Source organism: Quercus lobata, chromosome 5 (genome assembly GCF_001633185.2).
Source record: "Quercus lobata isolate SW786 chromosome 5, ValleyOak3.0 Primary Assembly, whole genome shotgun sequence".
Taxonomy (NCBI): domain Eukaryota; kingdom Viridiplantae; phylum Streptophyta; class Magnoliopsida; order Fagales; family Fagaceae; genus Quercus; species Quercus lobata.
Window position 1 is genome coordinate 11,101,725 of NC_044908.1, and position 27,963 is coordinate 11,129,687.

The following is a 27,963-nucleotide window of genomic DNA, read 5'->3' on the forward strand; positions in this document are numbered from 1 at the left end:
CACCACCACGAAACCCACCCGAGCCACCCACTGATGCCGGCGAACCCACCCACCCATCGACGCGGATCTACCCACACAACCACAACCACCACCACACCACAGCCCACAGCAAAAAAAAAAAAAAAAGCCAAGTAAGGGCAAGATGTGTTGGTGGCGTGGATCAGCGGCGGGGTCTGTGGTGTGAGCTGGTGGCATGGGTCGGCAACATGGGGGTGGGCTGGCAATGGTGAGAGGAAGTTGAGAGAGAGAGGTGAGAGTTGAGAGATGATTAGAGTTGAGAGAGAGGTAATATTTTAATCGAGGGTAGGGAATAAATTTTTTTTTTTTTTTTTTTTAGCTCTAAGCTACAATGCACATCTATAGATAGATGTGCACTGTAGAAACGGAGCTAAAAGAAAATAGCTTTAGCTCCACTGCTAGAGTATGATTTTGGTGTTTGAGGAGCTAAAATATAGCAATATACCAATATAGCACCCCTGTTGTGAGTGCTCTTATAGACCAGAGAGTGCGTATTGTTTAGTGCTTCTCTGTTTTGCATCAATAGACTAATAACAAATTGACACGCATTGTTTAGCAGGATATGTGTGATTTAGCAGTATAATTTATTTTAATTTATTTTATTGTTTCAGTTAGCTTAACCTTTTTTTTTAACCAAAAATAAATAAACTTTGGAGAAAAAGGCTGCATGTTTATTACTAAAAACTAACTAGATCGGCTAAGATTACAGCATTTAGATGATGAGGAATATACTCTATCCATACTTCGAAATTGTTAACAAGTCTAACAATGTGATGAACTGTACAATTATCTTGTTTTTTAATAAGAGAAAACACACAAATAACAAAGGAACCAGCAATGTCTTTTGCCTTCTCAATCAAGTGACTGTAATCAACTACAAAAATATCGTCATTCTTCAAAGAATCAATAATAGCCCGAGTCTCCATCCAACACAATAGAATTGAGTCTAATTTCTTTAGCAAAGGTGACAGCTCTAGATGTTGCAATTGCTTCCACTGTAGTCACCAAGTTTGGAAGTGAAACTTGCTTGCCCATGGATGCAAGAACCCGACCCAACTCAAATAAGATATATGGGGTATGAAATTCCGCCTATATAAAAAATTGATAAGTATTTTGACATGATGATATTAACAATCATCATAGAGTGAACATTATAAATTGAAATTCTACAGTTTCATGATTCAATTTATGCAAAAGCTCGTTGTCTTAAGAACCCAAGTCAGCCCATATAAAATAAAATTTAAAAAAGAGGGGGAAAAAGAAAAGAAAAAAGAAAGAACAACTTCATTGATCTAAAAATGAACAATTTTACATGAAGGTATTAAATAGAAAAACATACTTGAAGATCCATTAAATCTGATGAATATATCTTCTTTTTTTCTTTTCTTTTTTTTTTCTTTTTTTTTTTTACAATTTGATAGAATCTGAAAGAAATCTAAAGGGAAATCGTTTGATAAGTATTACCGTGTTAGAGTGTTTTTTTTTTTTTTTTTTAAATAATTTTTTTACAGATCAAAGGTTCTAAGAGCCCATGTCAGCCCAAAGCCCAAGGCCTAATACCCATTAAAATTAAATACCAATTCTTACTAAATCAGGCCCATTAATTTTTTTGATGAAAAAATCAGGCCCATTAAATTAATCACAAATTGTATCAATTAATATAAAACCCATATTTTAGCCCAATAGCCCATTCACAAAACAAGGCCCTCAATTTGTCAGAGCCTATATAACCCATACCGATGGATGGTCAAAACAACTCCTAGGACTAAATTAGCTCAGATTTTGGGTCATGGGCCAACACTCAAATAAAGAGGGACCATAAGTTTTTGGTTTGTTTTATGGGTCAACCCAAAAGTGAAGACATGAGCCCAGCCCGTGAGGCCTAGCTCAAAGCTATAGACACAATCTTTTTTTCTTTTTCTTTTTTGGGAAACAAGCTACAGACACAATCTTCATTATGATAACCGGTATAGAATGCTTTCTAAAGATCGATAAGCTACAACACCAAGTAGTACTATAGCAGACTTACTTATTTTTCAACACGTCCAATGCAGTATTTATTGATGGTTGGCCTACAAACTTCCAGGCATTTTTTTTTTTATCAATCAATAAATTTTAGAGTGGAGATACAAAACTAGTAGTCTACAAGGATGCTGAAACACAACAATCTATGTATTTTACATAGGCAAGACCAATTACATTAACAATAATAATAACAAAGAAAGAAATACATAATTTGTGTATTTTACACAGGCAAGATCAATTCCATCGAACAGGGAACACCCATCCAAACTATTTAGCTTTTATCCCTGGGTTGATGGAAAATATTGTTTGTATAAAAGTGAGCACCAGAAGAATAATAGCAGCCACTGTTGAAGCGGTTTTCCAAGGAGTGTTAAAATAATCACTTTTTAATATTGCCTTCCTTTTGTGCCAAGGATTCTCATAATAACCATTCAACTCTTTACAGAGACGAAAGTAATCATCTCTCACGCAATCCGCTATGACACTTTTGTTAAGATTGTTAATCATAGATTTTACTCCATCGTTGTCACCTAGAATATTTTTCAAGATTTTTTCATCACAAAGCAAATCCACATCTTTTGTAGTATTGATGAGAAAATCCAACAAGATAAAGTAATCTGTATAGTATGCATTTTCTATATAGCGAGTTTGCTCTAATGCCATAATGTTTCGAGCAATAACTTCCGTCTTGGTCTCTATATCAAAGCTTGGGATTTTCAACACTCCTTTTTCAAATTTTATGTCCAAATAGCATTTACTTTTAACAGCCTCGAACTTTACTCCTGCCTCATGGAGCTTTGTTGCAGAGTACAAATGTGTAAGCGCTCTCTCGTTTCTTTCTGGTAGCTTCTCGAGTGGAGGTAGCAGGAAGGTTCTAATAAGATCAGTGAAGTGTTCTATTTTCACACTGGGAGTGGCCTGTATGAACGGCATTGGGAGGTACTCAAAATAGTCAAAAGAAAGCTTACGAAAACCACCGTAATCGGAGGGAGATGGAATTGCAAGGTCGTGTAATTTCTCAATAACAAAAAATGGAAGCTGATTTTCAATTAATAGCAAGTCAACCCTCACAGCAGTAGACCTTGGATCCACAACATTAGGATCATCACTTATCTGACTTCTTGAAGTCTCTCTGATGAAAAGCTCAAGAATGAAGATGGCATCCAGCAATATCATTTTCACAAACCTATCACTGTTAAGGACAATAGTTTCTTCATAGCACCCGCGAATGCTTTCTTCCATGTCCCTTATTACGCCTACTAAATCCTCCAAGTTTTTCTTACTCCGTTGCAAAAAACTCCTGAAGTATCTCTCTTTATGCTCTTCCATGGCTTTCAATCTTTCGTTTTTGTGGTGAAAAGGGCCAATTGAAACTACCTGAGGAGTGTAGGCTTCTTCATTCCATTTTCGGAGCGGGTTCGGGACCTTGTAGATACGGCATTGTTTTGATGGTTCAATCTCCGGCCTCTCGACCATTTTTCTAATTTCAATTACCAAATCATCATTTTTTTTTTCATTTCCACCTGGAATGTCTGCTTCCTTTTGAGTATTTTGATCGTCTACTATCATCATCCTAGAAATCAGATTGTAAAGGACTCTTGTCATTTTGAATGAGAGAGTTCAATTTTGGTTTTGGAAAAAACAATAATTAATAGGATAACAATTTAAGCACTTAAAATCATTTAATATTAGTAAAAAACATGTGATAGCCTTCTCCAAAAAAAAAAAATCATGTGATAGAGTGATGAGTATGTTCATATTGAAAACTGTTCCACTTCAATAAGAAAAAGAAGGCAATTGGTTAACTATTTATATATTTAATTTTTACTTACCAATGTAATTTCTGTTTTTCTATTAATATGTTCTTTTTTTTTTTTTTTTTTTTGGCTAAAAGCATTACTATGAATTTTGCAATTGTTTATTATCTTTCTCTAGGAAGTTATTCAATTATCGTAAAAGGTACGTAGGTAGGTAGTAATTTTTCAGAACTTGGTATATATTGTCAACAAAATTCTCCTTTAAATATTTTTACTTAAATTAATGATCATTTTTGGAATTGTAATAGAGTTCTAATTAGTTTCAAAATTTAAATGGTCATATATAATATATTAAAGTAAAGCGGAGAGAAATTTTGAAGACTCTATTTTTTGAAGACTCTAAATTGCATTCCAATTTTATGATAAATGTCATTTTAATTGTTCTATTGTTTGATGCCAAGTATCTCTATATTTTAAATGAACTCCAATTTTATGCAAAGTGTCTATTCTAATCTAATTCTAATTATATGTCAATTATATTTGCATGCAAATTCAAGTATATAAACGTAAATATTAGAAGGCTCGATTTGAATTAATTATTTGTGCATATATATAGTATCCATCCATGCACATATAGATTATAAGCTAGTGATATATTCAAAGTACAATAAGAATCCAAATTAGTTTCTAATTGTAGTCTAATTTCACACCAAGTGTTTATTTTAATTTTACTACTTTTGGTGTCAAGTGAATCATTCAAAATATCAAGCGTTAAAGCTAAGGTAACCACTTCACTCACTTTTTTGGTTTTTGGAAGTTCGGAGGTAGAGGAATGTAAAAAGTAAGGGGAAATGAGAGGAGAGAGGAGAAAATAGTTATTCATTCCCCTTGTTTGGATGTTTTAAAAATTAAGTGGAGGAAGGGGAATATATATATCTCTCCTCTTTGTTTGGATGTTTAAAAATTAAATAACGAGAGGACATGGGAGGGGAATGATCATATAAATCAGGAAAATGCTAAAGCCATAGACTATTTTTTAACTTTTTTTACAAACCATTTATGTAGTGAGTAATTATTAGTAAGTAAAAAAATGATGTTAGTGGTGGGTCTCGATGAGAATCAATAATAATTTGCTACATCAATAGTTTGTAAAAATATTGAATATAAATTAACATAAAGATAAAATTGAAAAATTAAATTTATTGAATATAATGACCCATACTTGCTTATTTTGAGGAACTAGATATAAATTGACATCATAAGGGCATAATTGACAATTAAATTTTTTTTAATATAAGTTAAACCCTCCCCTCTACTCCCTATTGGGCTATGTGGATTTTGGTTTGTCTTTGATCCAATTTGTGACCTAGCCTAATTTGGATGTGTTACGATTTTAAATGGGAGATTTGCTGGGGGGAAATTTTTTTTGACTCATTTTGGATCCATTGTTTGAGATATATATACTATTGCTTTGGATTAGGGTTTGCTGTATTGAAAATTGTATTTTATGGCCACTTTTGTATTTTCTCTTCCTTAAATCCTTGCAACTCTGTGGACACAGACACATTTTCGAACCTTGTAAATATTTATGTTGTGTGATTTTTCTTGGCACATATTTTTATCTATATGTTGTTTCTCATTGGTTTAGGGATTAAGTTAAATTCCTAACACTACCCTCCAAATTTTTCTAATTGGGAGAATAAAAAAAGTGGGGTTGTGGCCCCTCTAAATCCCCCTTCCTCCCACCTCAAAAAACATTCAAATGAGGTTATGACTAAACCTAACCCTAGGCCCCTTCCTCTACTCCCCTCACCATCCAAATAAGCTTCTAGGTGAACTAAAATCACTCCATTTTCACCATTGTTAAATGTGTCCATGCATAAACATGAATTACAATCTAGTTTGTATATAATTTTAAATGCGTAGTCAATGTTATTTCGGTAAGATAACAATGAGAAAATAAATAAATACAGTGATAGACAAAAATACTTGAGTGAAAAATGTTATGAAAACCTACCTCGATTATTGAAGTGTAGTTACTGATTGAAAGCCTAAAAGAACGATCCTGTAAGTACAAATTAACTATCAACAACTCATGTGATCTATGGTTCTCAATTCTCATTGAGGCGAAATGAATCCCATTAGGATATGTTTGTTAAGGAAAATATATAAGATGAATTATATCAAGCAAACGAAGAGTAAAATTGAAAAGAAAGAAAAAAAAATTATCAATGGTTGAAAGCCGAGGTGTGGAACTTTACCCACTGTCTTAAGAAGTGATTTCACCCCACTAGATATAATTTATTCTTTGTGCAAAATTGGCTCTGACGATTACCCCCAAGATTCAATGGCAAACTTTGGTTGTGTGTACTCACAAAACAAGGCTTTGGACTAGTATAAATGTCCGAAAAAGTGAAGGAATTTGTAATAGAGTCAGGGACACAAAATAGAGGATTTTTGGACTTCTCTTTGTATATGTGAAGAGAACATTACCTCTGTTTATATATTACACTAATCAGGGCAGAGCCAAAAATTTTGATTTGAGGGCCAAGTTGTGATGCTAATATATTAGTTAAGATAAACCTCTACACACACACACACACATACAAATTAATTTTCAAAGTGAATTTATCATCTTCTAAATTTTAATGATTATATAAAAGCCATATATTTCTTCTATTAAACATGTGCAAAAATTTATCATTTTCTACATTGTTTAATTTGTTAAACCTCTTAAATTATATGATTTTAATACAATTTCTCTTTCTTTTAAGAGCACCATTGAAATAACTCAGAATTTAGAAGGGAGGCCAAACTTCAATTTTTACATGCTACATTTTTTAAAATGTAAATAATATATACATATTATAAATAATTTTTTAGAATTTTGGGGGGCCTTGGCCCTCACCCTTGTATATAGCTCCCACTGGTACTAATTAAATAAATTTTAAAGGAAATGATTGACTGAAAGATCAGCACATCCTTAGCATTAGCCATGGTGAGCGTTGACCATATTGTTCGTCTTGTTCGTCTTTTTCGTTTTTTATTAGAGCATTCACATCAACTCATCTAAAAGATTCCGTCTATTTTACACCAAAAACCTTCTTTTTCTATTTTACATCATCACTTTTACAAAACACTCACATCAGTTCATCTATTCTATCACCTCTCTTATTTAAATAATCAATTTTCTTAATTATTTTATTATTTCTCTCACCTAACCCATTTTACCCGTTTTTATACGCGCTCTCTCTCTCTCTCTCTCTATCATATTTTCTGATTTCTTTCTCTCTCTCTTCTATCTCTCCATACGTAGTCTCTCCCTCTCGGTCTATCTCTCTATACTCATCTCTCTCCCTCTCGGTCACAAACCAATCCATATCATCACAGCTCCGATCACCGATCCATAGCTCCGATCACAAGCATCAATCCACAGCAGCACTGATCCACAGGTCCGATCCACAGCTGCACCGATCCATAACTCCGATCACAAGCACCGATCCACAGCTCAGTTCTCCCTAGCTCCAATCCACAAGTACCGATCTCCCTAGCTCCGATCAAGCAAGACCCATACCCACGAGCTCCGATCAAGCGAGACCCACGAGCTCCGATCGTTCCGATAAGCACCGATCTGTCTCTTTTTTTTTTTTTTTCAGTTTGGGTTTGTTTGCGTGTGGGTGTATTTGTGTATCTCCTTTTTTTTTTTTTTAGCAAGTATATCTCTGTGTTGATTTTTCTGTGAGGATTTGTTTGTGTGCATTTGAGGAAAAGAAGATGAGGAGTTGAGGTCGTTGTGCACGGAGAAGAAAGAGAAAAATTGGTGCGAACGAAAATTAATAAAAAACTAAATACACATGCTACAGTGCCCGTGTAAATTTACACGGGTACTGTAGCTCGTTGGAAATTTTAGATGATTATACACGATTTTAAATGGATTGATGTAGTATGTTTTTTTGTTCAAAATGTATAAAAGTGACCAAAATATATATTTTACACATTTATATAAGAGCTGATGTAAATACCCTTATTGAGAGAATATGCCTTAGCAGCTATCTTCCTTCATTTTCATTATTGGAAGGAGGAAATATGTTTAAGAAAAGAAAGATAAGAGGGGCCGGAATGATGGGATGTTTATTAAGTTTATCATCACCTACCCACCCCTCTCACTGATTTGGTCAAAGATTGTGGATAAGAGTAGAAATTTTAATCTTAGAGTATTCACATCCTAAAATATCATCTTTTTACTATAACATTCTAAAAAATTACTTTATTAATAATATAATACTATTTTACAATAATTTAGCATCTCAACTTTTATTTTTCAGTGGTCTTACGTTATATCTTTTCTTGTTATTGCAATTAATTTGTACGTATAAACTTTATGAAGTAGGTTGGGTTAGGAAGGTGCAATAAAAATTATTTTCTTTGGTACAATTACCAGAATTGAAAGAAATTATTATATTGCATTTATGACTGAAAAGAATAGCCCAGGCGAGTAATATTATATTGCATTTATGCTAGGGATGTTACACCCCTTTTTACAGCTTTTATGTGTTCACTGTTAGCCGGATTTTAGCATTTTCAAATAAATTAGGTAGGCTTGTGTGAAAGTGTAAAAATTCGTGACACATAAATGTAAATGTTGTGTGAATTTGACTGGGAGTTTGGTGTGTCTAAGGCTGTGTTTGGTTTGTATAAAAGCATTTTTAGAAAATATTTCATTTTTCGAAAATGCTATTTTTCTAAAAGAAAAATATTTTCATGTGTTTGGTTGTCACAAAATTTGTTTTACGGAAAATTAATTCTGGTGTTTGGTTCATTCAAACATTTTTACAGAAAATGCATCAAATCCGGCAAAAGAAACAAAACCTAGCAAAAGAAAATGAATCAATTCCACACTCATTCACAAAAGAAACAAAACCCAGCAAAAAAATTCATCAAATCCGGTCAAATTGAGATCGCGCGGCGGAGGAGAAGATGAGATCGCGCGGTGAAGGCGACATCGAGCGGAGGCGAGATCGGTGTGATCGTCCGACGAGCGGCGCGATCGACGGTCGTCGATCGACGAGCGCGCTCGTCAGACGTGCACCGCTTGTCAATCACGACGCTCGTCAATCGACGAGTGGTGCGATCATCCGACGAGCACGCTCGTCGACCGATGAGCGGCGCGATCGACGAGCGGTGCGATCATCCGATGGGCTCGCTCGTCGATCACGATCGTCGATCGCGCCGCTCGTTGGCGCGGTGCGATCGTCCGACAAGCGGCGCAATCAACGATCGGTGCTCTCCGATCTGGGCTCTCTCTTCTCTCTCTCTCTCTCTCTCTCTCTCTCTCTCTCTCTCTCTCTCTCTCTCTCTCTCTCTCGAAAATGAATTAAAGTGAAAATAAGGATGTAAAATAATTTCCGGGTCAAAGTAGTAATTGTTGGTCAACAGGAAATGATTTTCTGAAAAATTTTATTTTCCGTTACTGCCAAACACGCGGGTTTGGGAGATTTTCCCCCAAAAGAAACGCACCTAAGCATTATGTATTTACATTCACCTTTGCACTGTAGAAAGCCCAACAGCCAACTCTCTCTGGAAAAAGTCTCGTACTGCATTTATGATTGAAAAGGATAGCTCGGTCATTAGGGCCTTTGCATGTTGATAAGGTTAAAGTACTATTTTGGATTCACTTTCGTCTTTCAATTTGTTCCTCATACTTTCTCAGCAATCAAAAGGATACCACTTCTTACCAAAATCAGGTCCACTAAATCTCACAAATTGTTTATTGTAAAATAAAACCCAAATTTCAGCCCAATAATCCATTCACAAAACAAAGCCCTCAAATTATCAAAGGATTGAATTAGTTCAGATTTGGATCATGGAACTAATTGGTCCAACACTCAAGTAAAAAGGGACCACAAGTGTTTTGCTCTATTTTTATGAGCAGTCCATAAGGAAAGAAAATAAGTTAAAAAAAAAAAAAAAAACAAAACAAAACATGAGCTCAACCCGTGAGGCCTACTTCAAAGCTACAAACAGCCCCACGTGTGAGGCTCTGTTAACACCTAAAAGGCAAAGAAAGGAGTTCAAGAATTGCTTGCTGGAATTCCCATATTGGAGTGGAAAGTCGGCCAAAGTTTGTAATTGAGACAAATATCAAGTTCAAATCCAAGGCCTTCCTCCACAAATGTGAACCAAGCTCACAAAAAAGGGAAAGCAATCAGCAAATGGAAAAGGGTAAGAGCAGTGGATTTGAGGGCATAAAGGAATTATTTTACATGAATTTGGATCCATGAAAAGTCTAAAAAGAGGGCTTTGAACACTTGAAAGACCAACGATTAGAAGACGACGATTAGTGGTAGTCAATGGTTAAGGCGAGTGATGGCTAGCATGATGTACGAAATCTAGTGAAGGCCAGAAAAAAGTGGCTTTGATGTCACGTAAAAAAATGAATAAAAATAAAAGATGAAGAGAAAGAGGAGTGAGCAAAAACAAGGAGAGTTACACGGCTGTCCTAAATATGGGAGATCAAAGTTCAACAAATCTAAATTGTTAATTGAGAGTGCGAGACAAAGATGGGGAGGAAGATCTACCCTCACCAGACTCGGAGAGACAAAGATTGAAAATTAGGTTAAACAAGTTTCTTGAGTAATGGATTAAGCTTTCTTTTAAGATAATTTTTTCCTTCTTCTCGATGAAATGGTGCTACTCCTCACGCTAATGCTCTCCTCTCATTGAATATCTAGCATGGTATCTCTTTTTGGACATAACGAAGAAAAGACATTGAGAAAGTGAGTTTAGGCTTGCGAAGAAATTGGACATAAGTAGAAATCTCATGCAAGAGAGTGTACAGTTCTGGCATGAGGCGCATTTTTAGAGGTTCTCATTATTTAGGCTTCTACCTCAACAAAATTTATATTTATATAAAAGTATTAATTCATTGGATTAACCAATGGCATAAATGTATATATTAAGTATCTATAGTTATGCATTAATTATTTATATTAGAGGAATTTCTATGGTAAATTTTATATAAAACACTATTTTTATTTGAGATTACTAATAGAATAAATACATTTATTTTGTTATGTTAATTATGTTAAGTGGTGCATTAATTTTTTTGTGGGAGATGGTGCATTAATTATTTAAATATAAATAAATTGTGTCATTATTCTAGATAAAACCACATCTTTAATACTATTGTTAAACGTTTTGTGCATAAACACAAAGTACAATCTAGTTTGTATATAACTTTAAAAGTCATAGACAATCTAGTTTGTAAAATAGTTTGTGGATATAACATTACTCTATAAATTAACATAAAGATCAAATTGACAAATTAAATTAATTTAATATAATGACCCATACTTGCTTATTTTGAGGAACTAGATATAAATTGACATCATAAGGGCATAATTGAAAATTAAACTTTTTTAATATAAGTTAAACCCTCCCCCCTACTCCCTATTGGGCTATGTTGATTTTGTTTTGTGTTTTATCCGGTTTGTGGCCTGACCTAATTTGGATGCGTTACGATTTTTACTGGGAGATTTGCTATGGGAAATTTTTTTTTGACTCATTTTGGATCCATTGTTTGGGATATATATGCTATTGCTTTGGATTAGGGTTTGATGTATTGAAAGTTGTATTGCATGACCACTTTTGTATTTTCTATTCCTTAAATTCTTGCAACTGTGGACACAAACACATTATTGAATCTTGTAAATATTTATGTTGTGTGATTTTTCTTGGCACATTTTTATCTATTTTTTGTTTCTCATAGGTTTAGGGATTAGGTTAAATTCCTAACACTACCCTCCAAAATTTTCTAATTGGGAGAATTAAAAAAATGGGGTTGTGAACCCTCTAAATCCCCCTTCCTCCCACCACAAAAAACATTCAAATGAGGTTATGATCGAATCTAACCCTGGTCCCCTTCCTTTACTCCTCAATCCATCCAAATAAGCTTCTAGGTAAACTAAAATCACTTCATTTTCACTATAGTTAAATAATTTCATGCAAAAACATGAATTACAATCTAATTTGTATATAATTTTAAATGCGTAGTCAATGTTATTTCGGTAAGATGACAATGAGGAAATAAATAAATACATTGATAGACAAAAATACTTGAGTGAAAAATGTTATGAAAACCTACCTCGGTTATTGAAGTGTAGCTGCTGATTGAAAGCCTGAAATATCGACCCTATAAGTACAAATTAACTATCAACAACTCATGCAATCTATGGTCTCAGTTCTCATTGAAGCAAGATGAATCCCATTAGGAAATATTTGTTAAGGAAAATGTATAAGATGAATTAAATCAAGTAGACCAAGAGTAAAATGCATGGAACTTTACCCACTGTCTTAAGAAGTGATTTGACCCCACCAGATATAATTTATCATTTGTGCGAAATTGACTACAACGATTACCCCCAAGATTCAATGGCAAACTTTGGTTGTGTGTACTAACAAAACAAGGCTTTGAACTAGTATTAATGTCCGAAAAAGTGAAGGAAACTGTAATAGAGTAAGGGACACAAAATAGAGGATTTTTGGATTGCTCTCTGTAAACGTGAAGAGAACATTACCTCTGTTTATATATTGCACTAATTAAAGAAAATTTTAAAGGAAATGGTTGATAGAAAGACCAGCACATCCTTAGCATCAGCCATGGTGAGCTTCACTTTTTTGTCTTTTATGATTGAGGGAATCAACCTTAGCAGCTGTCTTCCTTCATTTTCATTATTCGAAGGAGGAAATATGTTTAAGAAAAGAGAGATAAGAGGGGCCAAAAGGATGGGATGCTTGTTAAGCTTATTATCACCTACCATACCCCTCTTACTGATTTGGTCAAAGATTGTGGATAAGAGTATAATTTTTTGCTCTTACACACAATGAGTAAGAAGACGCCAGCCAATGTAGCCATCATCAATTCAAACTTCCAACAATGTAATATAAATAAAGGATTTTACTAATAATGTTTTTTATAAAAATAATAGAAAAAATTATTAATTTCTCTTACAACTTTTTCATTTTTTATACGGGTCACTGCAAAATTGACCCGCACTCACCCGAAATATGGGTCAAATCTACCGAGTCAGGTCATCGGTTGGGGTGGGTCAGATTCAATGGTTTGACAAGTTTGGACCAAATTTGTAGATTTTCTTGGATTTAATTTTTTTGGGCCTTTTTGGCCAATATTATTGGGTTTTCTAAATTTTGTTATATCAGATTGGGCCTCTTTTTATATCATTTCTTTTAAAATGGGCTAGTACCCTTTAAAATAGGCCTTCAAGGTCTGCTTGAACATAATCAGTCCAAATCTATACTTCCCAGAGGCCATATATTGACATTTGAGAACAAAAAAAATACAAAGTAAAACCTGGACACAATAGCAAACAGATAATACCACACAAAATACCATTTTTTACCACATGCTAAAAATCAATAGCATGTAAAACCTGGGCATTAATCAAACAAATAAAAATGCACAAAATCCCATTTTTTTTCACCTGTTAATCATTCACACATTACAACAAATATTTTCCAAATTGCGTAAGCCTAAAGGCCTGGGCATTGGGCAGTACCTCAAAATTGCCTCAAGAAAACTCAAGCATATAAAAGTCAATCCAAAGTTTAGATTCTAAACACATTAAACCTAACAACCATTCCACACATCAAGTAATGTTCCAAAACCACACAACAGCAAGCATTGCTACAAATACTACAGCATCTTCATAATTTCATACATACATATATATATATATATATATAATAAGCCAGTGGGGCAGCAAAGAAGGCAGTTATTACACAAGTCAGTAAGGCAGTAATCCATCAAGGCAGTAGGCAATATTCCCAGCAGTATATATAATTAGTTACAATTATGAAATACTATAAGTATTTCCAAAAAATAGCTTTCCTAATGTAGTAAAGAACTTTGATTGAGAAGGGGTCCATATTAATCATTGATCTTGTATTAGTTATCGTGTAGTACTTTATAAAATTTTTCAATGTATAATATTCTAACTAAGCTAGGGAAAACATGTAAATATAAGATCACCATATTCACTAGTAATTCATGAAATTTTATCTAAGTATTTTATTTAAAAAGAACGAAAAATCAACAACAACAAGTCAAAGCGACAGCAAAAACAACGACAAAAGTAACACACAAACAATAACAAGAAGTTAAACGAGAAAGAGATGGTACCTCAGAGAACTCTTAGTTGTTAGGGATTCAACCTTGAAAAGGAAGCAAAAAGCCTACTTGAACAACTTTCAACTCCTGTATAAAATTAGGATTTCAAATTTCTAAGTTAGGAAAGCAAAATGAATCAAACAAATGAGCAATAAAATACAATCAGATAAGAAAATAAGAGTGTGTTTGGATTTCATTTTTTAAAAATAGGGGTTCATCTTCTTCTTTTTTTTACAGTGAAGATACAAGTATATTGATCACAGAAAAAAAAAGGAATATAACAGGCAGATAAGAAAATAAAAATGTGTTTGAATTTCATCTTGTTAAAGTAGGGGTTCATATTCTTTTTTTACAGTGAAGATAAAAGTATATTGATCATAAAAAAAAATAAAAAATAAAAACAAAACAAAACAAAACAAGACAAGGAATAAAACAAGGCAGATACAAAGCACACTAAAATAATGACTGTAGTTGCACGATTTTCTTGGCCCAAATTCTAATGATCAGGCTTTGACCCAAGACGCAACCCACAATGAATGTTCGTAGAGAATGGGTGAAAGAACTTGGCTTCAGTGAGCCTGTTCGGTCGAATGCATGGATAAGGCGGTTGCAGAAGATAAAAGACACGGGGAGGATTTCTCAAGTCTCCTTCTATTCCTTTTCTCTTTAGGTCTTCATACAGTTTTTTCCGTCCCCTGCTTTGGGGGGACTGCATTACATTATATAGCTCTCCTTCTTTCATCTCAACCTTACACTTGTTGATCATCTAAGCATTCACTTGAGCGCCTGTCCCATCAGCCGCCCTCACCACTCCCTTTGTGAGTTGCAGAGGCCAAGGCGGTACTGTTCAGGGGTCTTTTCCTCATTAATGCGGCCATGAGGTTGGTTGGGGCGCAATTAATGTGGTGGTAGCTTTTCGAGGGATATTTTGGATTTTATTCATTTTATATGTCTGGAGGGTGAACTGAATTGGCTGGGGATGGCTCTTGGTCTGGGCTTCGTGATGTCCGAGGAGGAGTTACTCCTCGGACAGGCTTCCTGGGCGTTGCTGGGATTGAGTAACGCTTCATGTGTGGCCTCTCCTTGGAAAGGACGCTCCTCGGATGGGCCTGGATTTGGAGTGGCCCATTATTTTTGGGCCGGGCCCCACAATAGCCCCTCAAAACTCCGGTTTTTATCTCCTTCCAAGGAGAAAAGCGGGGTTTTGATGTTAATGAGTGGATAGGGATAAGGAGGACCTGGGGCGCGTGTGCAGATCGTGACCTTTGACGTGCCACAATTTTCGAGGCGTGGCCATTAATTTCCGGAGGCGTTATGTTCCCTTCATCCAACGGTGCGGCGCGGATCGAACGACCATCGTTCATTCGCGTATTTTTAGGCAGGAGTGATTTCTTCTCTCTCCTCTTGACTATATAAGGCGTCAGGGGGGGGTTCAGTTCCTTCTTTATCTGCGTTTCATAAACCTCAAAGGGCTCCAGAGATCTACAGCGAAACCCAGAGACATACAAGCACTTGCGCCCCTTACGCCGCCGTGACCATTTTCTGCGAAACGTCTCGTCCACGAGTGATTTCCAGGCATCCCATCAAGCATTTTGTGAAGGTACCAGTACATTTCGCTCATCTCGTCGTTTCAATTCTCTCCTCGGACCCTTCTTTTCTGCTCAGTCTTTACTTTCGTTTCCCAGTTCAGTTCAGATGGGTAGGTTCGAGAAACTAGTAAATACTCCGGCCGCTATGGAGGTCTTTAGGGCTAAATACCGCATCCCCCCGGGGGTTGGGCTGCGGTACTGTCCTCTTGAAGGAATAGTGACAGATAAACGTCTGGGAGAAGTTGTCATTCCCATGATTGCTTTCATAGAGGGAGGGATGACACTTCCCATGCGTAGGATTACCAGGGAATACTTGTTCAACCATAGGTTGGCGCCGCAACAGTGTGCCCCAAATATGTTCAAGATATTAGGCTGTGTAGATGTCCTAGATGAGCGGATGAACCTAGGCCTTACTTGGCACGATGTGGCCTATCTGTACGAGTGTCACCGCCTCGGGGATGAGGGGTATTATCTTAAATCCCGGAACGAGGACGTTAGGTTGATCTCTTGTCTCCCGGTATCCAATAAGACCGTGAAGAATGACTTCCTCATTGCTTCTGGGGAGTGGTTCGACGGTATTCATTGTCCAACTCGGGCAGGAAACCCAGGTGCGGCGTCCTTTGGGATCGGTCCTTGTTAGGAGAGGAATTAGTGTTGAGGGTTTATTTTTACTGCTTTCCTTATAACTGGTAGATTTCTTGAACTAACCCCACTCTTCTTGGTTGTTTGCAGATAAATCTCACGTAGCTCCTCGGCTTAGCCTTGTGAACGTGCCAGCGTTGAACTACCTTCTGAGGTCGGAGATTTACATTTCCGAGGACGGACAGTTGCGTGCGGCTCATCTAGTTTTGGGCTATCAACCTTTAAGCAGCTCTTTCCAGGCGATCGGTCACGCTATAAGGGCTGGCAGTCCGAGGCTGGCCAGGATTGACGTGTCCAGGGACGGGTTCCTAGCCGACCACGATTTACCGCCAGTTGTGTTGCCCGGTGTTAGAAATCCCTACTTGGCAGAGCAGTTACCTCCGCCAGACGAGCCTGGCGTTGCCGTTCAAGTTGAAGAAGAAGCTGAGTCGTCTCGTCTCTCTCTTGAGGAAGAGATAGACGAGTTCCATTTTGAGGAGGAAGTCCAGCAATCCCCCTTAGCGGAATTTTCCGATCCCGAAGGAGAGCGGGATCGACATTCGGCGGTTGGTGCTCCTTCCCTTGTTATCTGCTCGGACGACACTTCGGACGAAGAGACGGAGCCCATGGCAGGAAAGGGAAAAACTCTGAAGGAGCTGTTGGGTTCCAGAGGGAAAGGCCAATCATCGAAGGGACCTCCTTCACCACAAGCCAAGGCCCTTCCTCCCGTGGTCCCTCAAGGAACTTTGGAACCTGGTCTCAAGGTCAATCCGGACCTGAAGAAGAAGAGACCGGTTGACACCCCTGAGGAGGGTGAGGTGGCTGCTCAGCCCACCAAGCAGCAGAAGACTGCTCGGGCTCCGAGGAGCAGAAGGGGCAATTCCTCGGAGAGTAGGGACGAGGAGAGCCTTGCGGATGTACGGGTTACTCCGCGTGTATGGAGCCCCAAATTGGAGTTGGAGGGGGTTGCAATCCCTTACAATGCCTCGATCAGAGAGTACAACCGCGGCCGAGCTGGGTACGTGGCTGAGGCCTTAGAGCTGCCCCTGCTCCTTCCTCGGGACATGGAGGCTTACAGGCGTTTCTCTCAGTCCGAGATCTTCCTATCCCTTAAAAGGGATCTTGCGATGGTAAGTGATCCTTCTACTGTTTCATTAACTCTTTTGATCTCGTTAGATATTTTTAAAGCATTTTGGTTTTGTCTGTAGATTACTCAGCAGGTATTCGTGGCTGAGGAATTCTGCCGAAGTGAACGTAATCGGACTGAGGTCGAGATCCAGGCTCGGACGGAGGTGGAGAAGACCTTGGGGTCCCTCAGGCACGATCACCTTAAACTCACGAACGAGTTTAAGGAGTCGGAGCACCGGCGCAAGAGTGCAGAATCTGGTCTGAAGAGCGCCGAGACCCAGGCGGAGGACCAGCGCAAGGAGCTATACTCGACGCAGCTCAACCTTGTCACCGAGAGGCAGGCAGTGCAGGATCTCAAAACTGCCCTGCAAAAGGTCGAGGATGAACTGAGAAAGGTCAAAGAGGAGGCTCAGCTGATCCGAGAGGCTACAGAGGCCGAGAAGAATGCTGCTCGCCAGCTTGGGGCTGAGGAGACGGAGGCCAGGCTATCAGAGGAGGTCCCCGAGGTGTGCAGGGATTACTGCAGTATCTCCTGGGCTCATGCTCTCGATGCTGCAGGAGTTCCTGCGGATTCGGCACTAAGACTGCCCGAGAACATCTTCTATCCTCAGGAGATCCGAGCGAATCCTGATGGTGCCCAAGTGACTTCAGAGCAGGATTTGGCGGCGCCTGATACCGCCCTTGTGCCTGAGATGACGAAGAGTCCCGCCATAGACTTAGTCGTTGAGGCTCCTCCTCCTCAGCCCGAGCAGAAGGAAGATCCCCCTGTTGAGGCTTAGTCTTTTAGGCTTTTGTTTTTTGTACTCTTTCTTTCTCTTTTTTTTTATATGAGAGCCGTCCTGTTTTTCCATTTTTTGTAAGGACCTCTCTTTCCAGTGTACTCGAAATATTAATCTGGAATGTTAGTTTGGCTCTCTATGGATATATGCCAGTAGCGTTTTACTTTAAATACTTGCAATGATGCAGATATGGCTCTCGATGGATGTGTGCCGCGCATAGAAATGATTTCCTTTAAGCGATAATCTCCCGATCTGTCACCAGTAGTAGTTTTCTCTAAGTCTGTGGTCCGAAGTGCCACGCAGGACTTAGGTTCTGTCTAGAACTTATGCGATTCTGCTTTTTTGTACTTGGTTTCCCCATAGGCTTGAGTCCGAGGACCATGCAAGACCTTGGTTCTGTCCAAGACTTACGCGATTTTTCTTTTTGTACTTGGTTTCCCCATAGGCTTGAGTCCGAGGACCATGCAAGACCTTGGTTCTGTCCAAGACTTACGCGATTTTTCTTTTTTGTACTTGGTTTCCCCATAGGCTTGAGTCCGAGGACCATGCAAGACCTTGGTTCTGTCCAAGACTTAACGCGATTTTTCTTTTCGTACTTGGTTTCCCCATAGGCTTGAGTCCGAGGACCATGCAAGACCTTGGTTCTGTCCAAGACTTAACGCGATTTTTCTTTTTGTACTTGGTTTTCCCATAGGCTTGAGTCCGAGGACCATGCAAGACCTTGGTTCTGTCCAAGACTTTACGCGATTTTTCTTTTTCGTACTTGGTTTTCCCATAGGCCTGAGTCTGAGGACCATGCAAGACCTTGGTTCTGTCCAAGACTTTACGCGATTTTATTTTTTCTGTACTTGGTTTTCCCATAGGCTTGAGTCCGAGGACCATGCAAGACCTTTGTTCTGTCCAAGACTTTACGCGATTTTTCTTTTTCTGTACTTGGTTTTCCCATAGGCTTGAGTCCGAGGACCATGCAAGACCTTGGTTCTGTCCAAGACTTAACGCGATTTTATTTTTTCTGTACTTGGTTTTCCCATAGGCTTGAGTCCGAGGACCATGCAGACCTTGTCTGTCCAGACTTACGCATTCTTTTTTCTTGTTTCCCGCATAGTTTGAGTCCCGAGACCATGCAAGACCTTGTGTCTGTCCAAGAACTTAACGCGATTTTTCTTTTTGTACTTTGGTTTCCCCGATAGGCTTCGAGTCCGAGGACCAGCAGACCTTGTTCTGTCCAAGACTTAACGCGATTTTCTTTTTGTACTTGGTTTCCCCATAGGCTTTGAGGTCCGAGACCATGCAAGACCTTGGTTCTGTCCAAGACTTACGCTGATTTTTCTTTTGTTGCACTTTGGTTCCCATAGCTTGAGTCCGAGGGCCATGCAAGACCTTGGTTCTGTCCAAGACTTACGCGATTTTTCTTTTTGTACTTGGTTTCCCCATAGGCTTGAGTCCGAGGACCATGCAAGACCTTGGTTCTGTCCAAGACTTACGCGATTTTTCTTTTTGTACTTGGTTTCCCATAGGCTTGAGTCCGAGGACCATGCAAGACCTTGGTTCTGTCCAAGACTTACGCGATTTTTCTTTTTTGTACTTGGTTTCCCCATAGGCTTGAGTCCGAGGACCATGCAAGACCTTGGTTCTGTCCAAGACTTAACGCGATTTTTCTTTTTGTACTTGGTTTCCCCATAGGCTTGAGTCCGAGGACCATGCAAGACCTTGGTTCTGTCCAAGACTTACGCGATTTTTCTTTTTTGTACTTGGTTTCCCCATAGGCTTGAGTCCGAGGACCATGCAAGACCTTGGTTCTGTCCAAGACTTACGCGATTTTTCTTTTTGTACTTGGTTTCCCCATAGGTTTCCCCATAGGCTTGAGTCCGAGGACCATGCAAGACCTTGGTTCTGTCCAAGACTTACGCATTTTTCTTTTTTACTTGGTTTCCCCATAGGCTTGAGTCCGAGACCATGCAAGACCTTGGTTCTGTCCAAGACTTACGCGATTTTTCTTTTTGTACTTGGTTTCCCCATAGGCTTGAGTCCGAGGACCATGCAAGACCTTGGTTCTGTCCAAGACTTACGAAGTCTTTTTAAGTGTTAATTTCCCCTAAGTCTGTGGTCCAAGGAGCCATGCAGGACTTAGGTTCTGTTTCAGACTTATAAGGATTGTCATGCAGATCAGCAAGAAGTGGATAACCAATAAACAAAATGTGGGCGAAGCCATTTTCGTTAATAATAATATCTTCTGAGGTTATTTACATTCCACGGTCGAGGTACAGCTTTTTCATCCAAATCTTCTAGATAGTAGGCGCCTATTCCAGCTACGGATATTATACGGTACGGTCCTTCCCAATTGGGCCCCAACTTGCCCCAAGAGGGGTTTTTCGCGCTGCCAAGGACCTTCCTCATCACGAGATCGCCGGGACCAAGGGGTCGTAGCTTGACATTGGCATCGTATCCCTGTCTCAGCTTTTGGTGATAATAGGCCATATGAATCGTTGCTTTTTCCCTTCTTTCTTCGGCTAAGTCTAGATTTCTTTCCAACAACTCATCGTTGCCGTCCGGAGTAAACGAAGCAGATCTCAGCGTAGGAAAGTTGTTCTCAATTGGGAGTACAGCCTCTGCCCCATAAGTCAATGAAAAGGGGGTCTCACCGGTTGACCGCCGTGGCGTTGTCCGATAGGTCCATAGAACGTGCGGGAGCTCCTCTATCCATCTTCCCTTTGCCTCATCCAGCCTTTTCTTTAGTCCGTTCACTATGACCTTGTTCACGGCCTCCACCTGTCCATTTCCCTGGGGATAGGCAGGGGTGGAGTATCGGTTAATGATTCCAAGCTCGCGGCAGTACTCTCTAAAGCTTTTACTGTCGAATTGAAGACCGTTGTCGGAAATGAGTGTACGCGGGATTCCGAAGCGGGTGATAATGTTCTTCCAGATGAATTTCTGGGCATCCACGTCCCTAATGTTGGCCAAAGGCTCAGCCTCCACCCATTTAGTGAAGTAATCGGTCCCGACTATGATGTATCGCTTATTCCCCGCGGCTTTAGGAAAAGGTCCGACAATATCAAGACCCCACTGCGCAAACGGCCACGGGCTAGAGAGGGGGTTAAGAACCCCTCCGGGTTGGTGGATATTCGGAGCAAATCTCTGGCACTGATCGCACTTTTTGGCGTACTCCTGGGCCTCCCTTTGCATGTTCGGCCACCAGTATCCCTGGGTGAGTGCCCTATGCGCCAGCGACCTTCCTCCGGTGTGACTTCCACAAATTCCTTCATGCAACTCCTCAAGCAGAGACTCGGACTCCTCTGGATGTACACAGAGTAGGTACGGTCCAGAATAGGAGCGCCAATATAATTGGTGGTCCTCGGATAGCCAGAACCGAGGAGCATTCCTCCGTATCTTATCGGCTTCCAGCTTTTCTTCCGGCAAGACGTCATTCTGAAGGAAGTTCTTTATGGGATCCATCCAGCAGTGGCTCTTTCTGATCTGATGGACTCTGGCCGGGCTTCCGCTGATAGGGCTTGCCTGGGCTAAGTCTTCAACCAGGATCATTCGCGGCAGATTGTGCGCTGAGGACGTGGCGAGGGTGGCCAGCGAGTCTGCATGGGTGTTTGCACTCCTGGAGATGTGCGTTAGATTGAAAGGTTCAAAATTCGTCTGTAGCCGCTTGACTTGTCCCAGATATTCTTGCATCCTGGTATCTCGAGCTTCCAGCTCACCCATCACTTGTCCGACCACTAGTCTGGAGTCCGAGAATGCTTCTATTACTGTGCCGCCCAATCTGTGAACCATCATCATCCCTTGAAGTAAGGCTTCGTATTCGGCTTCATTGTTCGTGGCTGAGAACCCGAGCCTCAAAGATTTTTCAATAGCAGCACCGTCCGGGGATATTATAACTATCCCAACTCCTGACCCTCTTTGGTTAGCCGCTCCATCCACGTAGACCTTCCATGGCCTGGTCTCGACTGCTGAAATCACGCCAACCGACTTCTCATCCATGTCTTTCTTCTCAGTCATTGTTTCTAAAGAGGGCTCAGCAAACTCTGCCACCAAGTCCGCGAGGACCTGTCCCTTGACGGAGGATCTGGGCATATATTTGATGTCAAAGGCTCCCAAGAGCGCACTCCACATGGCGATCCTGCCTGTATAGTCAGCGCTGCGAAGCACTGCTCGAAGGGGAAGCTGAGTTAAAACGATGACCGTATACGCCTGAAAGTAATGAGGGAGCTTACGGGTCGCATGCACTATCGCCAGAATTGCCTTTTCCAAAGGAAGGTACCGTACCTCGGCTTCGTGCAATGATTTGCTCACATAGTAAACCGGCCGCTGCACCCCATTGTCATCCCGTATCAGCACCAAGCTCACAGCATGGGGAGCTACGGCAATATACGCAAACAGCACCTCATCTGCCTCAGGGCTGGACATGATGGGTGGTCGAGACAGGTAGTCCTTAAGCTGCTGGAAAGCCTGAGCGCAATCCTCCGACCATTCAAACCCTTTCCATTTGTTTATCAGGAGGTAAAAAGGCCGACATCGATCCGCCGATCGTGATATGAACCGGTTTAGTGCCGCAATCATGCCAGTGAGCTTCTGCACTTCTTTCGGATTCCGAGGAACCTGTAGGCTGTTAATGGCTTTGATCTGGTCGGGACTTACTTCTATTCCCCTGTGAGTGACCATGTACCCTAAGAATTTCCCAGACCCGACCCCAAATGAGCATTTGGAAGCATTCAGCCGCAACCGGTGCTTCCTTAAGATAGCGAAGATCGCTCCGAGGTCACTCACGTGCTCGGAAACCCTTTTGCTCTTCACAACCATGTCGTCTATATAAATCTCAATGATCTTGCCCAGCTGTGGCTCGAACATCCGAGTCATCATCCTTTGATATGTTGAGCCTGCGTTCTTCAGTCCAAACGGCATTACCTTATAATGAAAGTTCCCGATGGGCGTCATGAAAGCCGTTTTTTCTTGGTCGTCAGGCGCAAGGGGTATCTGATGATAGCCTTGAAAGGCGTCCAGGAAGCTCATTCGAGGGTGGCCCACGGTTGCATCCACCAATCGGTCGATTCGGGGTAGGGGGAATGGGTCTTTCGGGCATGCCTTGTTCAGGTCCGTGAAGTCCACACAGACCCTCCACTTCCCTGTCTTCTTTCTTACCACCACTGTGTTTGCCAACCATTCGGGGTAAAAGACCTCTTTGATAGCCCCTGCCCTTTTTAATTTCGCCACCTCGTCCCTTACGGCACTGGCGTGTTCCTTCGAAGGACGTCGAGGCGGCTGTTTCTTTGGAGTTGAAGAGGGGTTGACGTTCAGGTGGTGACAAATAAAGCTGGGATCAACTCCCGGGGCGTCGTATGCGTCCCACGCGAACACGTCGACATTCTCCCTGAGAAATCCGACCAACTCCTCTTTTTCCTGGGAAGGTAATTCAGAGCCGACCTGAAAGAACTTCTCAGGGTCGTCATTGACAGCAATCCTATCCAGACCTTCGCACCTTATCTCCTCGACCAGCCCCTCGCCTTGGCTCGCCGAGGGAGTTAGTTGCTATAAGCTCTCCGGGACCGAGGACTTGATTAGGGGCTGATGTAAAACGGCGGCCACCATACACTTCCTAGCCACGGCTTGATCTCCTCGGAGCTCTTCTACTTGTCCTCGGGAGGGGTATTTCACTTTTTGGTGAAGTGTGGAGGTCACGGCCTCCAGGGCATGGATCCACGGCCTTGCCATTATCGCAGTGTAAGGCGAATAAGCGTCAACCACAATAAAATTTACCTCCACTATCTCCGCTCCAGTCTGTACGGGCAGTCGGATCTGTCCTTTTGGCGTGACCATCCTTCCCTCAAAACTGAGAAGAGGGGAGTCATAAGCGGCCAAATCTTCTGGCTTCAGGTTCAGCCCCTTGTATAGGTCGGGGTACATTATCTCTACCGCACTTCCCGAATCCACCATCACCCTCTTCACGTCGAAGCCCCCGATCCTCAGCGTGACCACCAAGGCATCATCGTGGGGTTGAATAGTTCCTCTCTTATCTTCGTCCGAGAAACCCAGTACCAGAGAGCTTCCCTTTCTTGACCTTTTGGGCTCTCCTTGCCTACCCTCAGGGGGGAACCGATCAACAACTAACACCCTGGGAGTGGGCGGCCCCGTCCTTCCTGGTGCAGCAAGGATGACATGTATCGTCCCGGTGGGGGGTCCCAAGGATACGTCCTTTCGGGGCTCTTGTGTTGTTCGGCCGGGATGGCCACTTGACGGGTGCAGTAGGTGACGTAGCTTTCCTTCTCGGACCAACTGATCTAGGTGATTCCATAGATTCCTGCAGTCCTCAGTAGTATGCCCATGATCCTGATGATAGTGGCAGTACAGGTTCTGGTTACGCCTGGAAGAGTCTCCGGCCATCTTTCCTGGCCACCTGAAGTAGGGCTCATTCCGTACTTTCTCCAACACTTGCTGTACTGGCTCCCTGAATACGGCATTCACTGCCTGCGGGTTGCTCTGGCCCGCCTGTCGCGAAAAATCTCTCCTCGGCTGACCAGGATTGTGCCGTTCCGACCTGAAGTCGTTTGCTTTGGGGGGGATAACTTTATCCTTACCCCTCCCTTGCAGTTGATCTTCCTCCACTCTTTTGTACTTGTTAATCCTATCCCTCAGCTGATCGATGTTGGCAACCGGTTTACCAGTGAGGGATTTTCTCAAGCCATGGTCGGTGGGGAGCCCGCTCTTGAACGTGCTGATAGCGACCGCATCATGGTTGTCATCCAGGTCGTTGTACACCTCCCAGTATCTGTCCGAGTATGCTTTCAGAGTCTCTCCCTCGTGCATGGACAAGGACAGTAGCGAACCGAGGGGCCTGGGGACTCTGGTGCTGGTGATGAAGCGGGTGCAGAAATCCCGAGTGAGCTGCTTGTATGAGCTTACGGAATTTGCCTTTAGGCCATTGAACCACCTCATCGCCATTGATCCCAGGCTGGATGGGAAGATTTTACACATCAGGGCCTCATCTTTCGAGTAGATCGCCATCTTTTGGTTAAACTGGCTCACATGCTCTACCGGGTCTGTTCGACCGCTATAGATGGTGAACGTCGGCTGGTTGAACCGTCGAGGCAGCTTAGCCTCTTCAATTCTATACGTGAAGGGGGATCTCGAGACCTGGTCCAACGCCTTCTTCATGGCATCGTTTCCCGAGCCCCTGCTGGATGTGCTCTCATACTTCCGCACGTGGCGCGGTTCCTTTACGTAGGAAAAAGTTTCACTTGGGGGGGTCCTTGACCTCCGTCGGTAACTCACATCCTCCGCATTAGAGGACCCGTCTGAGTCTGAAGGAGATCGTTTTCGCTGGGTTCGTCGCAACTTTCTCTTCAGATCATCTATCTCTCTTTGCATGTCCTGGTGACTCTTTCGCCTCTGGGAAGCGTGGCTTCTTATCTGAGTGTGACTCTGGCTTGTCCGGATAGTTTGCACACTTCCCTCACGATCTCCCCTGTGGCCTGGGTTGACGGGGTTATTCTGCCTCTGGGACTCGACGAGTTGTGTCCGTTGGGAGTCGGCCTGGTGAGGATTCCCCTGGTGCGGATTTAGTTCTGCCATGCTTGACCGTTGTGCCTGCTGATGCCCTAGTTCTTCCCACAGACGGCGCCAATTGTAGTTGCACGATTTTCTTGGCCCAAATTCTAATGATCAGGCTTTGACCCAAGACGCAACCCACAATGAATGTTCGTAGAGAATGGGTGAAAGAACTTGGCTTCAGTGAGCCTGTTCGGTCGAATGCATGGATAAGGCGGTTGCAGAAGATAAAAGACACGGGGAGGATTTCTCAAGTCTCCTTCTATTCCTTTTCTCTTTAGGTCTTCATACAGTTTTTTCCGTCCCCTTCTTTGGGGGGACTGCATTACATTATATAGCTCTCCTTCTTTCATCTCAACCTTACACCTGTTGATCATCTAAGCATTCACTTGAGCGCCTGTCCCATCAGCCGCCCTCACCACTCCCTTTGTGAGTTGCAGAGGCCAAGGCGGTACTGTTCAGGGGTCTTTTCCTCATTAATGCGGCCATGAGGTTAGTTGGGGCGCAATTAATGTGGTGGTAGCTTTTCGAGGGATATTTTGGATTTTATTCATTTTATATGTCTGGAGGGTGAACTGAATTGGCTGGGGATGGCTCTTGGTCTGGGCTTCGTGATGTCCGAGGAGGAGTTACTCCTCGGACAGGCTTCCTGGGCGTTGCTGGGATTGAGTAACGCTTCATGTGTGGCCTCTCCTTGGAAAGGACGCTCCTCGGATGGGCCTGGATTTGGAGTGGCCCATTATTTTTGGGCCGGGCCCCACAATGACCTTTGCAGATAAATAATGATCTAGCTCCATTCTAAACCATGCCAATCAGGTGATAGATTATTTTTTCCCTTGTTGATTCGGAAATCTTATATTGATCTTAGTATAAAATAAGAAAAGACTGTGCAATAGCTCAAATATATCTATAGAAATATCAATAACTCTAGGGCCACAAAATTTCGCATAATTTCCAAAGTGAAAATTTGTTAATAACGATAGATGATGATATGAAGTTAGTGGTGAACCTGAACAAGAAAAATAAAAACCCAACTCAACTATTATTAAAAAATATATATGAAAATTATTGTGTCTATAGTATTATTCTAGAAGTATGTAATCCTACATTAATGATAGTTTATAAAAATAAGATTGATTCTATAGTTTTTGTTCTACATGAGAGTTAGAAGACAAAATTTTAATTAATTTATATTGTTGGTTTGAAAGTACGATACAAAAAGTCTTGGAGTTCAACTGACAAATTTTGGTATTTTTAATAGAGATCTTCAAAATTAAAATCCCCTCACTTTAATTATCAAATTATTAAAAAACAAAAAAAAAAAAAAACAAAAACAAAAACAAAAGTTGTAAGAGTACCATTGTTATGGTGGGAATTTGAAATTTGAGATGAAAAGCATAAAATACTTGGAAATGAAATATTTTTATGGAAATATTTAATTTAATGCATTAATAATAAAAGGGGGTTTGGGCTTGTCTGCTTAAGAGTATTCACATCAATTGGTGTAAAATTTTTGTCTATTTTAAAATAAAAACCTACTTTTCTCTATTTCACTTAACCACTTTACAAAATACCCCACATCAGATTATCTATTTTACATAACATTTTATTAGAATACATTTTATGAGTTTGGAGAGATGAGATAGAGAGAGAACAGATTGAGGGGAAGAGGGAGAGAGAGAGCATATTTGAGGTGAGAAAAAAAATATAATATACAAATGAATAGTCACTGTGTAAATATACATGGTTACTGTAACAACTATAAATATTTACACCATTTCAACTTAACTGATGTTGATAATTTTAAACTTTAAAGTGTAAATTTAACATATTTTTTCTATTATATCCGTATCAATATGAATGCTTTAAAGGTGCAGTAAAATTTGTTAGAATGAAATTGGACAAAAAGAGAGTTCTCAAAAAGAGAAAAGAAAAAAGTGTGTATGTATATATTTGGCATGTCTTTATTGTAAGATGTAAACCAAAAATTTTACACCAAGTGTTTATAAAATTTAATCCCATAATTTTATATTTGTAGACAGTGCTATTTCGGTAAGATAATATTACGAAGAAAAAAATAAATTGATTTTTTTTTTTTTGGTCGAGAAACTATAAATAAATTGATAAACAAAGGAACTTTTTTTTTTTTTTTTTTTTTATAAACAAAGGAACTTGAGTGGGAAAGGTTACCAAAGCCTACCTCAGTTATTAATGTGTAGCAGCTGAAAGAACGGCGCTTTAAAAGTTCAACTCGACAGCTCATGCAATTTACTATGTTTCTAAGATCTCACTTCTCACAGCAACCAAACAAA

At 40.6% G+C, this 27,963-nt stretch overlaps 1 protein-coding gene across 4 annotated transcripts; it reads right to left on the bottom strand.

Moving 5' to 3' along the window:
* Positions 1–2,138: 2,138 nt before the first annotated feature.
* LOC115993147 (putative UPF0481 protein At3g02645) lies at positions 2,139–27,963 on the bottom strand. Of its 4 annotated transcripts, XM_031117436.1 has the most exons (5): positions 27,852–27,963; positions 13,999–14,073; positions 11,944–11,991; positions 5,818–5,865; positions 2,139–3,616 (listed from the first exon to the last, which is right to left on the bottom strand). In XM_031117436.1, exon 5 carries the CDS (start codon positions 3,613–3,615, stop codon positions 2,311–2,313), a length of 1,305 nt encoding a protein of 434 aa, XP_030973296.1. In that variant the 5' UTR covers position 3,616; positions 5,818–5,865; positions 11,944–11,991; positions 13,999–14,073; positions 27,852–27,963; the 3' UTR covers positions 2,139–2,310. The 4 variants fall into 4 exon arrangements, with proteins under 4 accessions (XP_030973296.1, XP_030973295.1, XP_030973294.1 ...); XM_031117435.1 differs by lacking the exon at positions 5,818–5,865 and having other exon boundaries at positions 11,944–11,977; XM_031117434.1 differs by lacking the exon at positions 5,818–5,865.